The 21,152-nt window shown below is 46.9% G+C and overlaps 1 protein-coding gene and 1 pseudogene across 2 annotated transcripts; both read right to left on the reverse strand.

Moving 5' to 3' along the window:
- Positions 1-3,066: 3,066 nt before the first annotated feature.
- On the reverse strand, positions 3,067-10,906 carry LOC117718698 (cytochrome P450 2D3-like; annotated as a pseudogene). The gene is made up of 3 exons (XR_013103389.1): positions 7,719-10,906; positions 6,377-6,985; positions 3,067-6,295 (listed from the first exon to the last, which is right to left on the reverse strand). The product of XR_013103389.1 is annotated as a cytochrome P450 2D3-like (transcript).
- Positions 10,907-11,102: 196 nt separating this feature from the next.
- LOC117718592 (cytochrome P450 2D26-like) lies at positions 11,103-20,812 on the reverse strand. The gene is made up of 9 exons (XM_034516340.2): positions 20,531-20,812; positions 19,819-19,990; positions 19,402-19,554; positions 19,163-19,323; positions 12,740-12,916; positions 12,415-12,556; positions 12,051-12,238; positions 11,539-11,680; positions 11,103-11,418 (listed from the first exon to the last, which is right to left on the reverse strand). The coding sequence occupies exons 1-9, from the start codon at positions 20,717-20,719 to the stop codon at positions 11,240-11,242; spliced, it is 1,503 nt and encodes a 500-aa protein (XP_034372231.1). The 5' UTR covers positions 20,720-20,812; the 3' UTR covers positions 11,103-11,239.
- Positions 20,813-21,152: the final 340 nt, after the last annotated feature.

The raw sequence follows: 21,152 nt of genomic DNA on the forward strand, positions 1-21,152 counted from the left end.
TGTCCCAGGCAGGTTCCAAGAGATGGCATTGTCTTCGCTGGACTTGTGGGAGCACTATCTCATGGAGAGGCTTTTTACGAGGGCACCAGCAGGGGGTGCTCTTGGAGCTGGTTTTGCACGCATCCTCTAGCATCTCTAGGGAATGATGTAGGCCCCTGTGCAGGCACGTGTGGGCATGAGTCCCTGTTGTGTTGTGGGTCCACGCATCTGCCATGGTGTGGTCACCTGGAATTGCAGCTCAGTATGACAGGAGCATGCCAGATCTTGGCTCTGTTTATTCTGCACAGCACCAGGTGAGCATGATGGGGAATCTTCACTCAGTCTGGTTCCACGGGGGTGCAGAGCTCTTGGATTGGGGATCCCTGGGCCCGGAGGCAGCCAAGGACTGACTGATCTCAAGACCTTGGGCTCTCAGATGCCTGATGAAAGGCTGCAGAAGGACTGAGACTGGGGGCAGGTGGGCTCGTGACTGACCAGCCCACAGGCAAGAGAAATGTGGGATGAGAGAGAAGAAAAAGACTCCAGCAGCACCCTGCAGTAGAGACTCAGTTACTGTACTTGCTTAGCAGACTTGGCAGTCCAGCTAGCTTGCTTGAAGAGGGCTGCCCTTGTGGCTGGAATGCAGAGAGGTCCTCTTCGACAGCAGCATGATAGTTGAGACCTTTTCCATGCTTACCCATGGTATCAGTTTCTGTAGTTGTGTCACTGTGCTCCAGGTTGGTTGTACCACCTGCAGGTAGATTGGCTGGGAACACTGAAAGTTCCTCCAGGCGGGAAGTTAGGTGCTTTGGCTGCAGCTACAACAGCTCATTAAAGGCCTTCACGGTTCCTCATGGCACAGCCCCAATGACAGGAGAATGTCCTTAGGTTTCCAAAACAGCTTTATTGGCATGATGGATGATGGTTGAATCTGGATGTGCACCCACACACACTCACTTTCTTTAAAAAAAAAACTACAACTTTTAGTCTCAGGTGAATAGACTTAAATTTCTAGTGAATTCGTGCTTGAACTTGGTGTCCCACTTTGTTGTAGTAAATATTTAAAATGGCTGGTGCTCAAACTGACTATCTAAGCTGCAGCAGCTCTGCCTAGCTGAGATGCCATGTTGCGTGGTCAGAAACCACGTGTGCACCACAGCTAGAAACGGCCAGCCCTGCCACCCACAAGATGCTAGCATGGGGGATGGCAGTGCCCAGACTATCCTGCCAACCACACGGGCTCGGTATAGATGAGACTCTAATGCTTAGATTATCTAAAGGTTTATATATTTAGTAATGATCAATAACAAGATGCCCTTACAATCAGAGGTGTAACCCAATACCCAACCTAGATATACCAACTGCCTTTGACTGCTACAGACAAACGAACATCAGCCTCCATGTCCCCAGTTCTCTTGTTCTCAATCTTTCCCTTAGCTCCTCCTCCTCTCTTTACTCCTCCTCTTTTTCTCCTTACTCTTTCCACCTTTGCTCCTCCTACAGGAACTCTTTTATAAAGGAGTAGGAGTTAGAGGTATAGGAACCCAGTTTGCTTTCTATTTGAGAAAGTTCACTTAGCAAGAAAGGAGCAAGTATTCCAGCCCAGCAACTTTTCTTAGAGGAAGGACAGATGCTGGGTCAGGTATCCCTGGATGATAAGGACTTGGAGGTTTAACTGTGGCCTTAGAAAATGTGATAGGAGGGGGAAAGGTCAGCACCAGTGCGGGTGATTGGAGTGACCTGCAGCTGGACAGAAGGAGGGGAGGGGTTGGGAGAGGTTGAGCTAGAAGTCTCTGGTGTATCCTGTGAGAAGGAGAAAATGAGGCTGCAGTTTGAATTTTCAGAGGCATGGAAACAGGTCTGTGGTGAAAGAGAGAGATGATCCATTTGCTGCATACATGGTTGCAGCATCATCTAGTGGTGGTGTGTAGGTTTCATGATTAAGAGAAGTTGGGTTGGGGAACAAGCAAAACACAAAGAGGAGAGGGAGCAAAGATAGATGAATGCTTGAACATAGGGGACCTCCTTGTATTTACCAGACCCCTGGCAGTATGTATGAAGGTCCCTTAAAATAATTGGATCTAATGTGTCATTAAGTGGAGATTTGGAGCTATTATCTAGCGGGTACTGAATCCAGACCTTATTGCAGAGGTGTACCAATTTTGATGCCCTCAAGTCAGGCATTAACTTCAGAGATTTGAGATTTTCCAGGAGACATCCCAGTGGGGTGCCTGGTGATATGTTCAAAGACAATTTAGCACCTATTTGGTGATGGAGATGTTACTGAACTATTCATACAGGTGTCCCGAGAACAGGTCAGTAACAGGTCACGAGTTTATAGTCAAGCTTGATATTCAGGTCATCACATGAATAACAGAAGCTACAGCGATGTCCTGGAATTGTCAGAAAGCGGTCCACCTAGATCTAGGAATTCTGGACTTGCTGCAAGAGCCCAAGGGATTTATGAACCGCTTTTGAGAAGGGAAGTTACCCAAGGGTCTAAGTTCTCTCTTGTAGGTCAGCCAAGAGGCCACTCAACAGGACCACAGCAATAAGATGCCACCCCCTGAGCCCAAAAAAGGCTGACCAGGCCCTATCTGGGCATTTAGGGTCCCTACCACCGACTGGAGAAACACCTTACCAATCAATATGACAGTCTGTGTTTGCAGGCATTTGCAGTCTGGTAGCAGGAAATGTGCAACTGTATGATTAGTATGGACCTGGCCTTCTGCACAACCCATGTGACAGAGGCTAGCTTCACCTGGTGGTGGACCACAGCAACAGAGCTCACATAGAAAAAGACTGTGAGTCTCTCAGTGGCAGGAGGTGGTGGTGTACCGCACCAGTGGAAATTCACTAGGTGTGGCTATGGCGGCGGCGGCAGCGGCGGCGGCGGAGGCGGCGGCGGAAGCAGCAGCAGCAGATGCAGTACACATGGTGCAGCAGTGGCAGCAGGCAGCTTCAGAGTCACACCAGGAGATGATGGCTGCGTGGAATCCGCAGCTCTCCTGGGTAAAGATTCCTGGAGTCTTCAGCACCAATGTTATGTTGGAAGTGCTGGCATCTTGAGAGAGCACACCAGGCCAACACAGTTCCATAAGTTTTATTGTATGAGAAAAGGGCAAATGTGGCATTGAAGAGGTGAGGAGGGAAAGAGAGAGAGACATCAGAGGGGTCTGCCTTTAATTTGGATAGGGAAATAGCCGCTCAGAGGTAAAGGTGGGAGGTGAGCCAAGTGGATTCTGGAAATGAATGGCCATAGCCTTGGCAACAGACTTGTGTGTTCTTGTCACCTGAGTGTGATGTCACTGGGTTCAGAGTCAATCCTGATACCAACACACAGAACATGTTTATTGCATATCATTCAGCCCAAACTAGGAAGAAGGATGGAGCCAGTGCTCCTGCTAGGGAAACACTACACAAAGCTGGTAGGACTCTGGAGTAACTGGCATTCTATAGATGCCATTATCACTGAGAAGGGGTTGTCCAGTGGACACCGAGAAGCTAAACTGCTGCAGGAGGCAGGTGAAGAATAAAAAGAGCTCCATGTGGGCCAGGGGCTCCCCTAGGCATACCTGGCAGCCTGTGGGAGGGAGAGGGCTCAGTCAGTCTGCTAACTGATTGGCACTCCACCCTCCCAGACACTCTGGGGTCAGCCAGTCAGCCAGGCCCCCCCAGAGGCACCTGCTGAGAATGGCATGAAGGACCCATGCTTTCCAAAGTAGCCCTGGGCATCCAGGAAGTGTTCGGGATGGAAGCCGAGGGGCTTCTCCCAGACAGTCTCATCCTTCAGCTCGGAGGACAGGATGGGGTTGAGGGTCATCTTCTGGCAGGAAACATACGATGGACAGGGTAAGGCTTCCTAGATCCTAGTCACCAAGTTCACAGGCACAGCCTCTACCACACACACTGGATGCTGTAATATAACCTCAGCCCTAGAAGCTCCACAGCTTTCATTAATACTATAACATGGATATGTGATAAGTGACCTGTACACACACTGTCGCCTGTATTTGTAGGTAGTGGCTGTTATAAGCACTCCTGCCGTATTTGACCTTGCTTGCCTTCCTAGCCAGGGACTCCAGAGTACAGATCTTGCTCTTGTTCCTATTCCTATATTACTAGGGGAGTCAGTTCTGTGGACATGAGAATTGGGTTGCCTAAATTCCAGTCCTTCTTAACTGGGCATCTCAGGCCACTGGCTAGCTGGCAACACTGACTAGACATTGGAGGGACCCGGGCCTACCTTGGGGATAAGGAAGCCCTGTACTTCAATGTCACGAGAACTCGTGTGTGGCAAAGTCATTGGAGTAAATGTCTGCACCTCGTGGATGTCAGCACTGGTGTAGGGCATGCAGGCCTGGTCTGTCATCTCTGGATGCCACACCTGCCTATGACCTCATCAATTTTCTGTTGTACTCTGCCTGGAAGGACCACATCCCTTCAGTTAAGAAACACTAGAGAAGTGACCTTTGTCCTCCATTACCTCTATGGTAATGGCTGAACCCATGGGAGAAAGATGGCCACCACCCTTGCTGGAGTCTGGGTCACATCAGTACAGAGAACCACAAGTGTCCCATGTAAGCTTAGGGAGTTTGCCTCTACCCTCCTCTTTCTTTTCCAGCCCTAGTCAGACAAACACCGCACATCCAGATGCAGGATCATGAGCAGCAGGGCCCAGGTCACAGTGATTGGAGTGGTCACAATCCCAGCACCAAACAGGTCAAGGACAACCAGATGTAGATTTTCATCCTTGAAGCTACTCTTGAGGTTTCCTGTTGCCTAAGACACAGTGAGACCACAGACTCAATATAGAGACTACAATGCCCCATAATACCCTCCACATGAGTCCAGGTGGTTACACTTTAGTGTCCCTGTGTTATTCACAGTGCAATGGACACCAGATCCCACAGTCTCTCGCCTTCTCCATCTCATCCAGAAAGGCATCAGTGAGGTCTCATGTTGGGAGCCAACTTTAGTAGAAAGCGGCTAGATCAACTTTGCAGCCATCTGGAACCATATACCCTGATGAAAGACTTGGTTGTCAAAAGCCTATAACAGCTGAAGCACACTCTGATAAATATATTGTTTATCCCACATAGCTTGTTTTGCTGTTTAGTGACCTCAGCTGTATGGTGCACGTGGTAAAGTGTTTTCACCTGTGTTCTCCTGCTTGTGTATATAAATACCTCAGAATTCCCTTCAATAAGAGAGACTTGAGGGAGACTTGAGAAAACAGAAGAGACTGAATCACACCCTGTCTTGTCTCCATTCTTCGCGTCTCTTGCCCCAAGAGCCACACTCTCTCTTGACCAGAGCACTTAGCCCCAAAAGTGTTGAGGCAAAAGTGTTGAGGCAGAATGTGGGCCTCAACAGTCTCAAGGTGGCTGGTCAGCATCCCAGGTCCTCTTGTGCTCAGTCGCCAGCTTATCCACCATGGTGAGGAATGTCTTTTGCCCAGGGAAGACTTTGCCAGCCAACCCTGGGATGTGTGAGAATTGGGAATGTCTTCAGAACTGTAACAACCATAGAATGTTCTGGGACTTCCTGCTGCCTTTAATTAGATGTGTTGCATAAATAAGATTAGTAGTAATAATAATCATCATAATTTCAATGTGTGTTCCTGTATGCATAATGTGAGGAGTGCTATTGCCACAACTAAGTTGCTGGGGTCTGGGAGTCAGTCCTCACCTTACTACATGGGTTGAGAAATGAAACTCAAGTGCTATGCTTGCCTGGCAAGCTCCTTACTGATCATCACTCTGGCTCCTGGGTACAAGACTTAGTGTTGATCTCAGCCAGTATCAGCCTCTTCTATGTTGGACACAGGCCCTATTTCTTCCCACCCATCACCTCACTCCTCCTTAGTTCTATCCTTGGCTCTAGTAGCTTCATGGTAGACAAAAGAATATTCTACCAGGATATATCACATGCATTTGTTGGCTTTCACATGGGTAGAGGGCCAGGTTCTCAGCTTCTAGAAGTCATGATCTTGGTCCACTTCTCCCCTCCCACTACTCCAGGCTTGACAAGCTCCAGGGTTTTATTTCTGTGGTTGATGCTTCTAGATGTCTTCTTTCCAAATCCCCTATCTACAGCTTCCCCTGAGAAGACAGCACAGAAGTTGCTCTGCAGGCTGTTCTTGAGCCTCCTACCTCAGGGATCAAACCAATTTCCTTCCTCATGTTTTCTTTCATAACTTTTAGAATCTCGATCAAGTCTGGGTCTCCATACTCGAAGCGACCAGCATAAATGAGAGAGGCAATCACATTGCACACAGCTTTGTCCAGGAGAGGGTAAGGATTGAGGAGACTCCCTGAAAGAGGATATGCAAGTAAATGTTGTAATACTGTTCCTGCCTCCCTGTCCCCACTTGCAGACCACAGCTATCACTCACCAGCCTGGGTGGTGAATGCATCACAAAGGTGACCAGCCTCCTCCGTCACCCATTGCTCACGAGATTTCTTGCCTAGTCCAAAGTTGCACAGGGTGGACACAGAGAATCACTTCTGCTCTCTCCACTTAGGCCCATAAGGTGCAAGAATCACACCTCCAGGTACATCTGTGTGTATGCAAGGACACCTGGCTGTGCTGCCATTTCCCCTCTTTATTTTTCTTCTCTTTGATCGGTGTTCTCCCATAATCTTACCCTTCCTCCCAATCACAGCTCTATACCTTCCTCCTGTAGGCTCAGGAGGTTCCACAATGGGTTTCAGAGAATTTTGTTGGATTGTTTAACTCCATCACTACCTGCATCATGTCCTCACCTTCCTCTGCTCTCTGTACCCCATGGCTGGCTCTGACCCCATATCTGCCCCCACAAAGCCTTTTTTTGCCTTTAGCTTTTGGCTATAGCCTGGGGTGGAAAGCTGAGTATTTCAGGTCAGTCAGCAGTGGCCTCTCCACAGGTCACCAGCAGTTCCTGCACCATCTTCAGTCTGTTAATCATGACCACAGGGTTCCAGGCCATCTGCAGGCTGAACACATCACCATAGCGATATTGAAGCTGTAGTAGAGGGACAGAGAACATAGGAAGTGGAGGTCCCCACATACAACCAGGCTCACTGTGCAAACATGGGCAAGTAGATGAGTGTGCACATGTTGGTTCCAGTGTGCATGTGTGTGTGTGTGTGTGTGTGTGTGTGTGTGTGAGAACCTTGGTTGTCATATATCCTAGAAAAGTGCTCATCACTGAACTCCATCCCCAGCATGAGGAAGCCTGCCACTGGGGCATCTTACCTTTTAAGTTCAACAAAGGAATCACAATAAATGTGGCATCCCAGCTGTGTCTTTACAAGAGCCAGAAAAGTGTTTTGGGGTCCTTTAGCATTTCTTCACACAGGAAGGAACTCTGGTTCATTGAGTTGGGCAGTGAGGCCAGAGAACTCACAGCAGCAAGAGATTCAGGCAGCCACAGCGCCTCTCTCCACTTGGTATCCTGACTGACATGGTGCAGTAGACCTCACAGAATGCCAAAATTATGTCTTTTACGGGATCATAAGTGACTTGGGACCTCTATGGCTGCTGCCCTGTCCAACTAGACTGAACACTGCTGTCACATCCTGCTTCATCTCCTGGACTATTACCCCAAAACTTTTGACCTAGAAAGTCCCAGTGGCTACCACGAAGCCTGTCTCCTCTTGGGGGCCTAGATGCCTGTCTAACCTGTGTCCCATCCCCCATTATGTACCACTATAGACACCATACTCTCAGTTAGCATCCAGCACTAAGTCACTCACCTTGTACAGACTGTACACCAGGTTATCTAGGTCCACCTGCAGCAGGTTACCCAGCACAGGCCATGGCACAGGGCCCAGTGGGTATCGAGAAGTCCAGTGCTGACACCAGTACATCAGGTCCACCAGTAATTATGAAGATGACTGTAAATATGGCCACAGGCCACAGGCCAGTCCCAGTCAGAAGCTCCATGGTTGTCCTGCTGCTGCCCAGGCTACCCAGAGACCAATGAACAACAGTCAATACAGCACCTAGAATCAGAAAGCCCCAAGCTTAGTTCCTGCCACCTTATAAAGGAATGCCAGGGTTGCCCTTTGTCCTCTGTGCCCAGCCTCAATACTGGATTTGTTTGGTCAAGTGTAGGGAGAGGCCAGAGATGATCATTCCCTTCCAGGAGCTGGGCAGGCTGATTCTGCTGGGCTGAACATGATAGGCAGATGTCTAGACTCCTGCTTCAAGATGGATGATCTGATCATTGTGTACAGAAAAATCACCTGGTGTGGTACACATTCAAAGCTCTTCTGACTTGAGGACATTGCCTCAGGGACATATGAGAATTCCCACACCATAATGGAGCACTTTGTTGTCAGGACATGAGGGGTGACTGGTATCCAGTCAATGGCTTCTGTGGGTGTGTGAGAAGTGGCAGTTTTGTCTCCTGCAGTTGATGGAAAGAGACTGGAGCCCCTATGGGTGAGGGATGGGCAATAGGGGAGGGCTGCTAAAATCCCGGTGGCTGAGTGAGTGCCAGTGGAGAAGTGTAGCTGGAGCTACAGGTGCTATGTTCTCTGTTGCCCTTCATTTCCACATCTCTCTCTGTGTACAAGCCATATGGCATGCTCATTGATGTCACACACTGCATGTTATCATGCATGTTGTAGCATGTGACCTGGAGGCAGCTGGAATTCCAGAACCTGCATCTGTGCATCAGTGCATCAGGCTGACCAGAAGAATAAAAGGGCCATGAATAAGACCACAGTTCTTCTCCAGTCAGCTACCTAATGGGCACATCACTGCTTGGAAACATTTTATATAAAACACCACAGCCACCTAAGATCACGAAGGAGGCCTCTTACTGCCACATGGCATCTGGTCCCCAATAAAGGAGACTAGGCTGATTTTTGTTCTCTGCCTTGATTTGAGCTCCTGTGTTTTCTCTCAGTCTAGGTGCTGGGAGAGACCAGAGTCCTCTAAGAAGGTTTGCCTCCTAGTTTCTCTCCACTTCTTCTCCATTCCCCACCTGGTGCTGGTTCACTAGAGGGCATCAGATATAGAACTGGTTCCACAGGAAGTATGTAAACTGGTTATTTTAAGATGACACTGTGAGCATAGGGCATAAGTGTCCAGTGAACCCCCTGTTTCAAGGAGCAGGCTCATGAGCCACTCATCTGACAGGCCACACACAGAGCTTTAAGAAGCTAAAGGACATTACCTCAGACTAGAGTAAGACTTTCCAGCACCATCACAAAGGGGGGAAAGAGGACTGCAGAGATGGTTCATCAGTGAAGGGCACTGGCTTTTCTTCCAGTGGACCCAGGCTTGACTCCCAGCACCCACAGGATGATTTACAACTAAATGCAACTCAAGTCCCTGGGGATCTTATACATTCCTCTGTACACACTGCACACATGCAGGCAAATACACATGGATATACAATAACAATAAAGGGGAGTGGTGGAACCAAGAGGAGTGGGTAGTGAAAACATGTGACTTTTTCTGTAGGTACAAGGAGGGGCTCTGTGAAGTATACTTTCTGCAGCATGGTGAATGTTTGGTCCTGTGTTGGGAGCAACCTTGCTTATACATTAATGGCCTAAGTCAGCCTTAGTCATAAGTCAGCCATAGGCCTAAGTCTACCATACATGCCTACTGACACAAATCTTGGTCTCTGTGGGAAAGCACTAACCCTAGAACAGATAGCTATAGATCTTATAGACAGGTAGCCCTGGTTGGAAAGTACCAACCTAGATAAAAACAAATAATCAGAGATCTTATGGACATGTAGCTTTGGTGGGAAAATACTAATTTAGATAAGAATAAATGACCAATAGAGCTTATGGACAGGATTATAGTGACCTGGTCTGCCCTGCTTCTTCTGTAAACTTTTCACCTAGCCAATATCCTATTCTGGAAGACATCTGTACTCCCCCCGAGAACACCTGAGCTCTCCATAAACAAAGAAGACTCTACATCATCCCCATCCCCACATCCTGCTTCTATGTGTATATAACTCCACGTGTGAAAAAATTAACATTACAACATGCTCCGACTCTAGACAAGCCATTGTTCTTTGTGTTCCCCTGTCCTCCAGTTCTCTCTTTCGGGTCCTCTGGAACCCAGTTCAATGTTCCGTGGGACTGGGCCAGTCCTGTACATCCTACAATCCAGTGTGTGACCATTGATGAGCTGTGGGCGGAGCATCCTTAATATTCCTAATTAAATAGAGCCCGTGGGGGAACATTATCCTTTTCACAAAAGCAAAATCAATATCAGTGTCTGCACACAACTGTGTTTCAAGGCAGGACATATAGGTCAGGGACTTGGAATGCTGTAGTCTGATCTCAGATTATATAGAGTCTAAAATGAGCCTTGCAAAGTGTCACATGCCTCTAGAACTATCCTGCCCTGCCTCATCAAACACACACACAAACTTTGAAGACTCCAAAATATGTGAACTATCCTAGTGAGTAGCATCAACTACATTTGTCACACATGGTTGTGGGGAGGACACTTCTCCGTCTAGGCAGGTATTGCCAGAAGAACAGTGGTATCCTGCCCATCTTCCTAGAATCTGACCTGTTCTCATTTGCTACAGCAGATTTCTTCCATATCCTTTGACTACACCAAGTCCGAGTGTGAAGACAGCAGCTTTTCTAGTTGTGAGAGCAGACTTAACCATCATATGCAGCTCTTCACGGTCTTGGGGACCTATATCAACATTGTCACTGGAGGAAAAATTGTGCTGATTTCCAGCACAAGCCACTCATATTTTACTCACTCTAATTCTTGAGTCTGACTTCAGTTTGCAGTGTGTGACAAACACAGCAGCCATTGGTAGGTGTTTTTGTGTAATATAGTGTCAAGCCTAGAACATCAGCACAACTACCTCTCCTCCTACTTTATGTGGATGCTGCCCTCTCCCCTCCCTTTCATCCCCTCCTCTTTACTCCCTTCAATACTCCCTGATGACTACCCACCTCTCCCCTTTCTGAGACAGAACTTAGAAAGTAGTCCAGGCTATGTAGCCAATGCAGGCCTTGAACTTGCCATCTTCTTGCATCGTCCTCCCATGTGCTTTGCTTAAGGCCACTGCTCCTGGAGTAGGAAACTCTATTCTCAACACATTAAAATTGTTCATAGGTTGGACTGAGACAGAGGGACAAGAAGGATTTTAGACTGGTGTATTGGATACAATTGAGACAAGGTTGGGTGTTGGACCATGAATCTGAGTTGCAAACACAGAACTTGCTTATTAGACATCAGTCAGCCCACACTGGAGAGAAGGATGGAGCCACCACCCCTGCTAGCGAAGCACTGCACAGAGGTGGTAAGGCTCTGGAGTAACTGGAAATGTGTAGATGCTACGGTCACTGGGCCTGGGCTGTCCCACAGGCACTGAGAAGCTAAAGCGCTGCAGGAGGCAGGTGAAGAAGAGGAAGAGCTCCATGCGGGCCAGGGGCTCCCCCAGGCATGCTCGGCGGCCTGTGGGTGGGAGAGAACTCAGTCAGTCTGGGAACTAATGAGGGTTCCACCCTCCAAGAAAACCTGGAGACAGACAGACAGACAGACAGACAGACAGACAGACAGGCTTCCCAGAGGCACCTGCTGAGAATGGCATGAAGGCCTCATGCTTCACAAAGTTGCCCTGGGCATCCAGGAAGTGTTCAGGATGGAAACGGAGGGGCTTTTCCCAGACAGTCTCATCCTTCAGCACAGAGGACAGGTTGATCATGAGGGTCGTCCCCTGGCAGGAGGCATGTGGTGTGAATATGGAGTAGGGTAGGGCTGCCTAGGTTCTGGTCACCAAGTTCACACACACGGTCTCTACCTCACACATGGGATCCTTTCATTCAACTTCAACCCTGGAGCCTCCCAGCAGCTTCTCTACACCATGCAAGCCCTGTGACAAAGTTCCTGTCTGCAGTGCTTCCTAAAACCCCTGAAGCTCATTTCACTGGACGTCCTCTTCTCCAGGGAATCTTGAGCAATGGCTGCAGTGTACTCACACCCAGCTCAATCCTGTTCCCATGTGGAATTCCAGGGTGTGTTGGTCTTGGTCTTTATCACCCTTGTTTGCCTAGTGGCAATTCTGGGACCAGGGTGACCATACCTACCTTGGGGATGAGGAAGCCTTGGAATTTAATGTCACGGGATGTCATATGTACTACATTCGTAGGGACGATGTCTGCAAAGCGCTGCACCTCATGAATGACTGCATTGGTGTAAGGCATGCGGGCCTGGTCTGCCATCTCTGGATGACGCACTTGTCCTATGACCTCATCGATCTCCTGGTGGACACGGCCTGGATAGATTGGATTTCTTCCGTGAAAAAGCAACTCATCCTTGAACTTGTACCATTGGCTTAATAAGATAGATAAGGCTCTCATCAGACATGTGGGAGCCTACGTCAAGCTAGTGCTGGAGCCACTAGCATCTCAAATGGCTCTTGTCCTCCCTCCCAGCCCCAACCAGACTCACGCTGCACATCAGGATGTAGGATCATGAGCAGCAGGGCCCAGGACAGTGTGGATGAGGTGGTCACAATCCCCGCCATGAACAAGTCCATCACCACCATGCGCAGGTTCTGATCATTGAAGCTGCTCTCAGGATTCCCCTTGGCCTGGTCCAGACAGAAAGAGTGGGCTCAGCAGGGAGAGGAAGGTCCACGTGGCCTCCCATTGTCCCCCTGGCAGCCCAGGTGCTGAGTTACATGGTGATGCACAGGACCACATCATTCTGGCCTTAGAGCTCCCAGGACCTCAGCCCACAGCCCCTGGCTACATCTCTTGGAGCTGCCAATCACCTTCTCCATCTCTGCTAGGAAGGCATCAGTCAGGTCTCGGGGTGGCTGGGCAGGATCCCAGGTTTTGTTGTGGTCAATTAACATCTTATCCACTAAGGCTCTGAATGAATTCAGCTTGGGGAAGGCTTTGCCAGGAAGCCCAGGGATTTGAAGGAACATCGGGATTGCGTTCAGTACCTGTGAAAGAAAGAAAACAGGTCCAGTTGCTTTTATTTTTTATTAAGAATTCATTATTTTATTTCTGTGTCTGTGTATCCATGTGCTTGCATTGCACTATCACATGTGGATAATGGCTCATGTTTGGTAGTCAGAGAACAACTTAACAAGTAAGTTCTATCCTTTATATAGGACTCAGGGATCCAGTTAAGGTCTCCAGGCTTGCTTGGTAAGCTCCTTTACCCACTGACCATCTATCTCTTTTGTCCCTGGCTGCTTCTTCTGCTCAGTGTTCACCTGGACCAGTCCTGTGGGGAGCCGACAGAAGGCAGCTATCATCCTTGCAGCCATCTTGAGCCATATACCCTGACAAGAGACTTGCTTACAATAGCCTACAATAGCTGAGCACACTCTGATAACATCTTGTTTTAGATACCCAGAATTTTCCCTTGGGTGTCCGAGACTTAAGGTCATGACTTAAGGTGTGATTTAGAGATAAGACCTAAGGGCGTGACTTAAGGGTGTGACTTAGAGGCATGGCTTAGAAGAGAGACATATAAAAGGTGAGAGGCAGAAAGAAGAAATTATTATTAAGTATTGGGCACTTGGAGTAGGCACTTGAGATTGAGACAGGCAACTAGGGATTAGACACTTGTACTCGAGACAGATACTTGGAAGAGACCTTGGAACTGGGAAGGAGACTAGCAACTGGAACTAGGATTAGGACCTGAGACTTGGTACTAGGAACTAGGGACTTGGAGAGAAGAAGAGAGACTGAAGAATAAATGGGATTGAATCACACTCTGTCTGGTCTTCATTCTTCAAGTCCATCCTCACTCTCTCTCTCTCTTGATGAACCCTGACCCGCAGACTGGAGCAGCTTGGGGCAGTGCGGGCTCTAACAATTTAGGCCCCAAGGCTTTTGGCACTGTGGGTTCCAATACTGACAGGGCGGTCCACAACATTTTTGGCACCCAATGTGGGGCAGCAAGAATGAGAGACCCAGTGAAAGACATTACTGGAAGAAGGATCTGCCAAAAATTCAGAACTGAAATGAAGGTGATCAGCACAGGAATCTACAGCTTTGAGAAAGGTAAGTCATGTTAATGAAAATGGGGCAAGAAATAAGTCAGCCTGAACTCAACTCTCTGTTTTTATTTTGCTGTTTGATGCTCATGTGTGTTAATTGTCTACTTTGTTTCGTTGATCGAATGCTATCTTTCATGTTCAAAATAAAAAGAAATGTATTTATCCTAAATTAAAATCTAAAATACAACCAAAGGTTGATAACAATATGTCAGAGCCAGATTGTGCTAACTTAGAGGAAGAGGCAGCAGAACATTATGACCCTGAATGGCCCTTTTCCCAAAGAACCCCTCCCTACACACCTCCACCTCCAAGTGCTCCTGCAATGGAGATGGTGGTTCTAGATCCTAGATGGGAGTTAAAGGAAAAAAAATATCTGTTCTTAAACAAAAAATAGAGTTAGAAAACAGTATCAGGACTTAATTAATCAGCTACAAAAATTAAGGACAGGGAAGCTGTCTCAAGAGGTAAACTTCGAAAATCCCCCAGCTCCTGGCATTTCTTAACCAGGAGTCCAAACATAGTCCCTGTACCCTAGCTTAAGATTAGCCACAGATCATTCAGAGAAGAGAGACGCTGAGGCTTTCCCTGTATCAGAGACCAGAGACAATCAAGGGGTTGCTTGGAGACATCACACAGGGTTTAATTTTCAAATGATTAAGAAATTTTAAAATGCAGTATCACAATACGGTACCACTGCTCCCTTTACTCTTGCAATTTTAGAGTCTGCCGCAGAGGAGTAGCTGACTCCTAGTGATTGGAATACACTAGTGAGAGCAGTTCTTAGCAGTGGTGACTATTTTATCTGGAAATCAGAGTATCACGAGAATTGTAAAGAAACAGCTAGAGAAACATTCAGGCAGGCAATGGTTGGTCCTTTGATGCCTTAGTAGGAGAAGGGCAATTTGCTTCTAGCGATAACCAGATGCAATATGACCCAGGCTTATTCGCTCAAATACAAAATGCAGCCATGAAGGCTTGGCGTAAACTCCCTGCAAAAGGGAACCCTGGTGCATCCTTAACAGCAGTCAGACAAGGACCTGATGAACAATTTTCTGATTTTGTTCATCGATTAATGACAACAGCAGGGAGGATTTTTGGTAATGCCAAGGCAGGTATAGATTATGTGAAACAACTTGCATATGAAAATGCCAATCCTGCCTGCCAAGCAGCCATTAGACCCTATAGGAAAAAGACAGACCTTTCGGGTATATCAGACTCTTTTCTGACATAGGTCCCTCCTACCAACAGGGATTGGCTATGGCTGCTGCCATGCAAGGACAATCAGTAAGAGATTTTTTGGCAAGTAGAAACTAAAAGGCCTGTTTTAAATGTGGCAAGCCTAGACACTTTGCAAGAGATTGTGAGGCAGAAAATGAGTTAACCCAAAGACAGCCCAGAAAACAGCCTGGGCTCTGCCCACTTTGCAAACATAGAAGGCATTGGGCTAGTAAATGTAGGTCCAAAAGAGATGCACAAGGAAACAGCCTTTCCCACAATCAGGAAAATGGGAACAGGGGCCAGCTCCAGGCCCCAAACCAATGCAAGCCAAAACAGGCTTATGGAGCAGTCAGTTTTATACCAGCAAACAACAATCCCTTTCAGAACTTAGTCAAGCAACACTAGGAAGCGCAGGACTAGACCTGAGCTCTGCCACCCACACAGTATTAACCCCAGAAATTGGACCTCAGGCCTTACCCACTGGAGTGTTTGGACCACTCTATCCAAATGTGTTTGGCTTGATAGTGGGAAGAAGCAGTACTACTATGCAGGGACTACAAATTTTTCCTGGAGTTATAGACAATGATTATCAAAGTGAGATTAAGGTAATAGCACAGGCAATTCAGAATATAGTCACCATTCCTACAGGAAGAAGGATAGCTCAACTATTGTTACTTCCATTGTACCCTACTAATCACAAATATGAGTCCTAAGAGAGGGGATCAAGGTTTTGGTTCCTCTGATGCATACTGGGTACAGCCTATAGTTAAACAAAAACCTATAATAACACTATGGCTAGATGGAAAGGCATTCCAAGGTTTGATTGACACAGGAGCTGATGTGACTATCCTAAAACAGAGCGATTGGCTTGCCACCTGGCCTCTGGCCCCAACCTTAACCAATCTAAGGGTTATTGGCCAAAGTTAAAATCCACAACAAAGCTCTAAGGTACTGACGTGGAAAGATAAAGAAGGTAATACAGGGAATATACAACCCTATGTCATCCCGGGCCTCCCCATTAATCTCTGGAGCAGAGAACTGTTATTGCAGTTGGGATTGATTATGTGCAGCCCTAATGAAGTAATCACGACTCAAATGGTAAACTCTGAATTTTCCCAGGGAAAAGATTAGGAAAAGGTGAAGAAGGGATTATCTAACTTGGATCAGGCCATAAAGGCTCATGAGTTACATCACCTTAATTCTAAAACTTTAAAAATTATGTTTAAAATTACCAGAGAACAAGCTAGACAAATTGTTAAACAATGTCATTCATGTGTTACACTTTTACCAGTTTCTCATTTGGGTGTAAGTCCAAAGGGACTGATACCAGTCTTTGGCAAATGGATGTTACTCATTATAATGAATTTGGCAATCAAAAATATATACATGTATGTGTAGATACATACAGTGGTTTCATTTATGAGACATTACAATCTTGAGAAACAAGCAAGCATGTGATCATTCATATGCTTGCTACAATTGCTGTATTGGGTGTGCCTAAACAGATAAAGACTGCAAATGGCCCAGGTTATACAAGCTCCACTTTCTGCCAATTCTGTGAAAAATTGGGAATACTACATAACACAGGTATTCCATATAATCCAGAGAGTCAAGGTATGGTAGAAAGGGCACATCAAACCATTAAATGTCAATTTGAAAAAATTAAAAAGGGGGAATGGTACCCTACCAAAGGATCCCCCAGAAATATCCTTCATCACATGTTCTTTATTTTAAAATTTTTAACTTTGGATTCTGAAGGAAAATCTGCTGCAGATAGATTCTGGCATCCTGTTACCAAAAAGAATTTTTGCAACAATCCTATGGAAAGACCCATTAAGTGGAACCTGGAATGGGCCAGATCCAGTGCTTATCTGTGGAAGAGGTTCTCTCTGCATGTATTCCCAAACTGCAGATGCCACATGCTGGCTGCCAGAGAGACTGATTAAACAAATAGACAACAATAACAAATCCAGGGACGAGAAACCCCCTGAGAAGCATATTTTTTCTTTGCAGGAAATATGAAGATGCTTCTCAATTGCCTTCAAACTGGAACAGATCAACCAGCGAACCTGACTTGGGAAGTCCTCAGTGTGGAAGGAGATATATCCACCCATACGTCCAGGGTGGCTCTATTGAACTCTTGGTTTCCCCAACTTATGATTTAGTGGAGAACATTATTTAGACCCAGGAGAAAACTCACTACCATAGTCACTATAGTTGTTTTTTGGGTTTGAGATTGACTAGAGCAGGAACAGGGATTTCCTTACTTGTCTTGTTAAGATCAAAGCTATGATCAGTTCTGTATTTCTATAGATTTAGATTCTGCTATAACACATTTATAAACAGAATAGAAGGGGCTTATGCTTTTACTCCTCTGATAGAGGGAGTTATGTGTTGCCCTTAAAAAGAGTGTTTCTATTACACTGACTATTCAGACATTGTTAAGTCTCTTGTCTCTCAGGTCTATGCTGTTCAACAAACTGATGGCTTTTGTATTACAACAGATAGATGCTATTCAAATGAAACACATACAGGTCCATCATTACAGGCTGGAAGTAGGGGATTGTAAAATCTCTGTCATAAAGACTAATGAGGATTAACCCCTAACTTATGCACTAAGCCAGATAGTCAATGATGGGTAAGAGAACATTTCAAGACCTTCACCCCTAAAAAGGAAGGCTTCACCATCTTAAGACAGGAACTCAACCAATGGCTGTTGAGTATCCAAAGCTGGGAAAGGGAGGCTGGGGTCCTTTGTTCCAACCTAAGGCAGGCACAGTATCTGTAAAATTTCCCAGCCTTCCCTTTTGAAAAAAATTTAAAATGGGGACCTGTGGGGAGCCAACAGAAGGTGGCTATCATCCTTGCAGCCATCTTGAGCCATATACCCTGACAAGAGACTTGCTTACAATAGCCTACAATAGCTGAGCACACTCTGATAACATCTTGTTTTAGATACCCAGGATTTTCCCTTGGGTATTCAAGACTTAAGGTTGTGACTTAAGGTGTGATTTAGAGATAAGACCTAAGGGCGTGACTTAAGGGTGTGACTTAGAGGCATGGCTTAGAAGTGAGACATATAAAAGGCAAGAGGCAGAAAGAAGAAATTATTATTAAGTATTGGGCACTTAGAGTAGGCATTTGAGATTGAGACAGGCAACTAGGGATTAGACACGTACTCGAGACTGGCAATTTAGAAGCAAATATGAATTAGACATTAGGCACTTAGCACTTGGAAGAAGAAACTTGGTTCTTGGAGGCACTAGAGACTAGGAAATAGGGGCTAGGAACTTAAGACTTGGGACGTTAAAAGAAGAAGATAGACTGAAGAATAAACAGGATTGAATCACACTCTGCCTGGTCTCCATTCTTCGCTCCATGCTCACTCTCTCTCTTGCTGAACCCTGACCTGCAGACCGGAGCAGCCTGGGGCAGTGCAGGCTCTAACAACTTAGCCCCCAAGGCTTTTGGCAGTGTGGGTTCCAACATTGATAGAGTGGTCCCCAACATTTTGGCGCCCAAATGTGGGGCATTGCAGTTCTCAACACTTTTGGCATTCAATGTGGGGTAGCTTGGGCTGCAACACAGTCCCAGTTCTCAACTTCTTCAAAAATGGACTCAGGATCTGTTTGTCTCCAACCCATCACCTGCTTCTTCCTCAGTTCGAGCCTGCATGCTCTCTTGTAGCCCAGGGTGAAAAAAACAAATATTCTACCCTTTAAATGTAACAGGCTTGTGTGGTTTTCCTGCAGACAGAGGGCAGAGGATCACTCCCTTTCTAGAGCCATCGACCTTGGTCCACTCCTCCCCTCCCCTTATCTGAGGTTTGTCAATGTCCAAGACTTTCTCCCTTCATTTGACTATCACATCACACCCTGACCTAACCACCCTGAATTCATACTTTCTCTTAGAGGATTTATAGCATAGACTTGGCCATGCCCACTGATCTGAGCCACATACCTCTCCAATAAAGCCAGTGTCCTCTCCAAAGCTTTCTTTCAATGTTTTTAGCATCCTGTTGAAGAAAGGGTCTGCATACTCAAATCGACGAGCATAAAGAAGGGAGGCAATCACGTTGCTCACAGCTTTACACAGATGGGGGCTGGGATCCAAGGGATGTTCTAGGAACAGAGATGCAAGCAAGTCATGATATTCTTCATCAGTCCCTGCCCACACTCTCCATCTCAAACATTACCCACCAGCCTCCTTGGTGAAGGTTTCACAGAGGTGACCAGCCTCCTCTGTCACCCACTGCTCCAGTGACTTCTTGCCAAGGCCGAAGTCACGCAGGGTGGACACAGAGAATCGCCGCTGCTCTCTCCACTCAGGTCCATAAGGTGCAAGAATCACACCTGCAGGTACATCTATGTGTAACCAAGGGCAGCTAGCTATGTTGTCTCCTCTGTTCCCAACATTTTCCTGTGGTCAATCTTAGCACTCAGTGACCAACACTTTTCTAGCACATATTGCCACCTTCCATTCCATAGACTCCACCCTCCATCCCAGCGTCTTTCCCTTGTATTGTCTGACCACATCATCTCTGTTAGGCCTATCCATCTTCTGCTTAGCACTCTCAAGCCCTACTGCCTCTGCTTGTCCACACTATAGAGCTTTGCCTTTTGATTTGTGCCCAAAGCCCAGATGATTATAGATGGGCAGTATGGGACGGTCAGAAGTGTCCTCTCCATAGTTCACCAGCAGTTCCCGCACTGCCTTCAGTCCATTGATCACAACCATGGGCTTCCAGGCCATCTGCAGGCTGAACACGTCACCATAGCGGTTTCGAAGCTGAAATAATGGGACAGAGCACTTAGGAAGTAAAGGTCCCCAGCAGAAAGATCAATGCTCCTCACACAAGTCTCTGTCTCTGTAACCGCCCCCATCTCGCTTTGTGTGTGTGTGTGTGTGTGTGTGTGTGTGTGTGTACTTTGTTCCTGACAAATGCTGGGCAAATACTCTATCATAGACCTACATCCCCAGCCATGATTGGAGCACCTTATTGCTTGGTGACTATATCTTTTCATTTCAGCAAAGAACTCATAGTCAATATTATCATTCAGCTGGGACTCAACCTAAGAAAGGTCCTTGAGCCTCTTCATATTTGACCATACAAGAGAAAATTCAGGTCTCTGAAATGGGCAGCCAGACTTGAGACCACAGAGCAGGAAGAGACTATTGAACACATGACCCTCTCTCCACTTTTTTCGCCCGAACAAACTTTTTTCTCATGGGGGCCATCTTCCTATCTTTCCTGTGGCTTCAGCACCACCACATGCTGCCTCGGACACTCTACTGACATCTACTGTATTCTACCAACACCGCTCTCACCTTGTAAAAGCTATATGGCATGTTCTCAAAGTCCACCTGCAGCAGGTTTCCTAGCCCAGGGAGTGGCACAGGCCCTGGAGGGTAGTGGGCAGTCCAGAACTTGCGCCGATGCACCAGGTCCACCAGAAGCAAGAAGATGGCTGTGAATAGGGCCACAGCCCATAGGTCATCGCCAATCAGCAGCCCCATGGCTGCTCCACTGCTTCCAGGCTTTTGAAGAAATACTTGTTCCAGACACTTAGAATCAGGAAAGATCCTCTTATGACACACTGGGAATCTGGTCCCTTATAAAGAGGGTAAGGCTGAACTTTGTTCTCTGCCTTGAGCCAAGTAGCTGTGTTAATGTTCAAACAGAGCCTGTATGGGGGAAACAGGTGTCAGAAAAGTCCAAGGAAAGTCAACATCAGAGGTTCCTGCCCTTTCTTCTCTCCTGTGTTGTTTATCCAGGGCAGTGGCATTGATATCTCCACAAAGAGCTGCCTAGTGGTTATGTTGGGCTGGACACTGTGAGCACAGTGGGAACATAACCATGGACCCTGCCTCAAGGAACAATGGTCATGAGCTGATTTGCCACATGGGCAGAGATCCGAGGGGCCTGAGGGCATTGTCTCAGAATGGAACA

The sequence above is a fragment of the Arvicanthis niloticus genome, chromosome 13 (genome assembly GCF_011762505.2).
Source record: "Arvicanthis niloticus isolate mArvNil1 chromosome 13, mArvNil1.pat.X, whole genome shotgun sequence".
NCBI lineage: Eukaryota > Metazoa > Chordata > Mammalia > Rodentia > Muridae > Arvicanthis > Arvicanthis niloticus.

Bases quoted from the DNA above. Each gene is read 5' to 3' on its own strand.
- LOC117718592 (XM_034516340.2), bottom strand. From the start codon at position 20,719: ATGGGGCTGCTGATTGGCGATGACCTATGGGCTGTGGCCCTATTCACA. The intron at 19,991-20,530 runs GTGAGAGCGGTG...CCATTATTTCAG, and splicing joins TGCCATATAGCTTTTACAAG to CTTCGAAACCGCTATGGTGA. The intron at 19,324-19,401 runs GTGGGTAATGTT...CTCTGTTCCTAG, and splicing joins AACCTTCACCAAGGAGGCTG to AACATCCCTTGGATCCCAGC.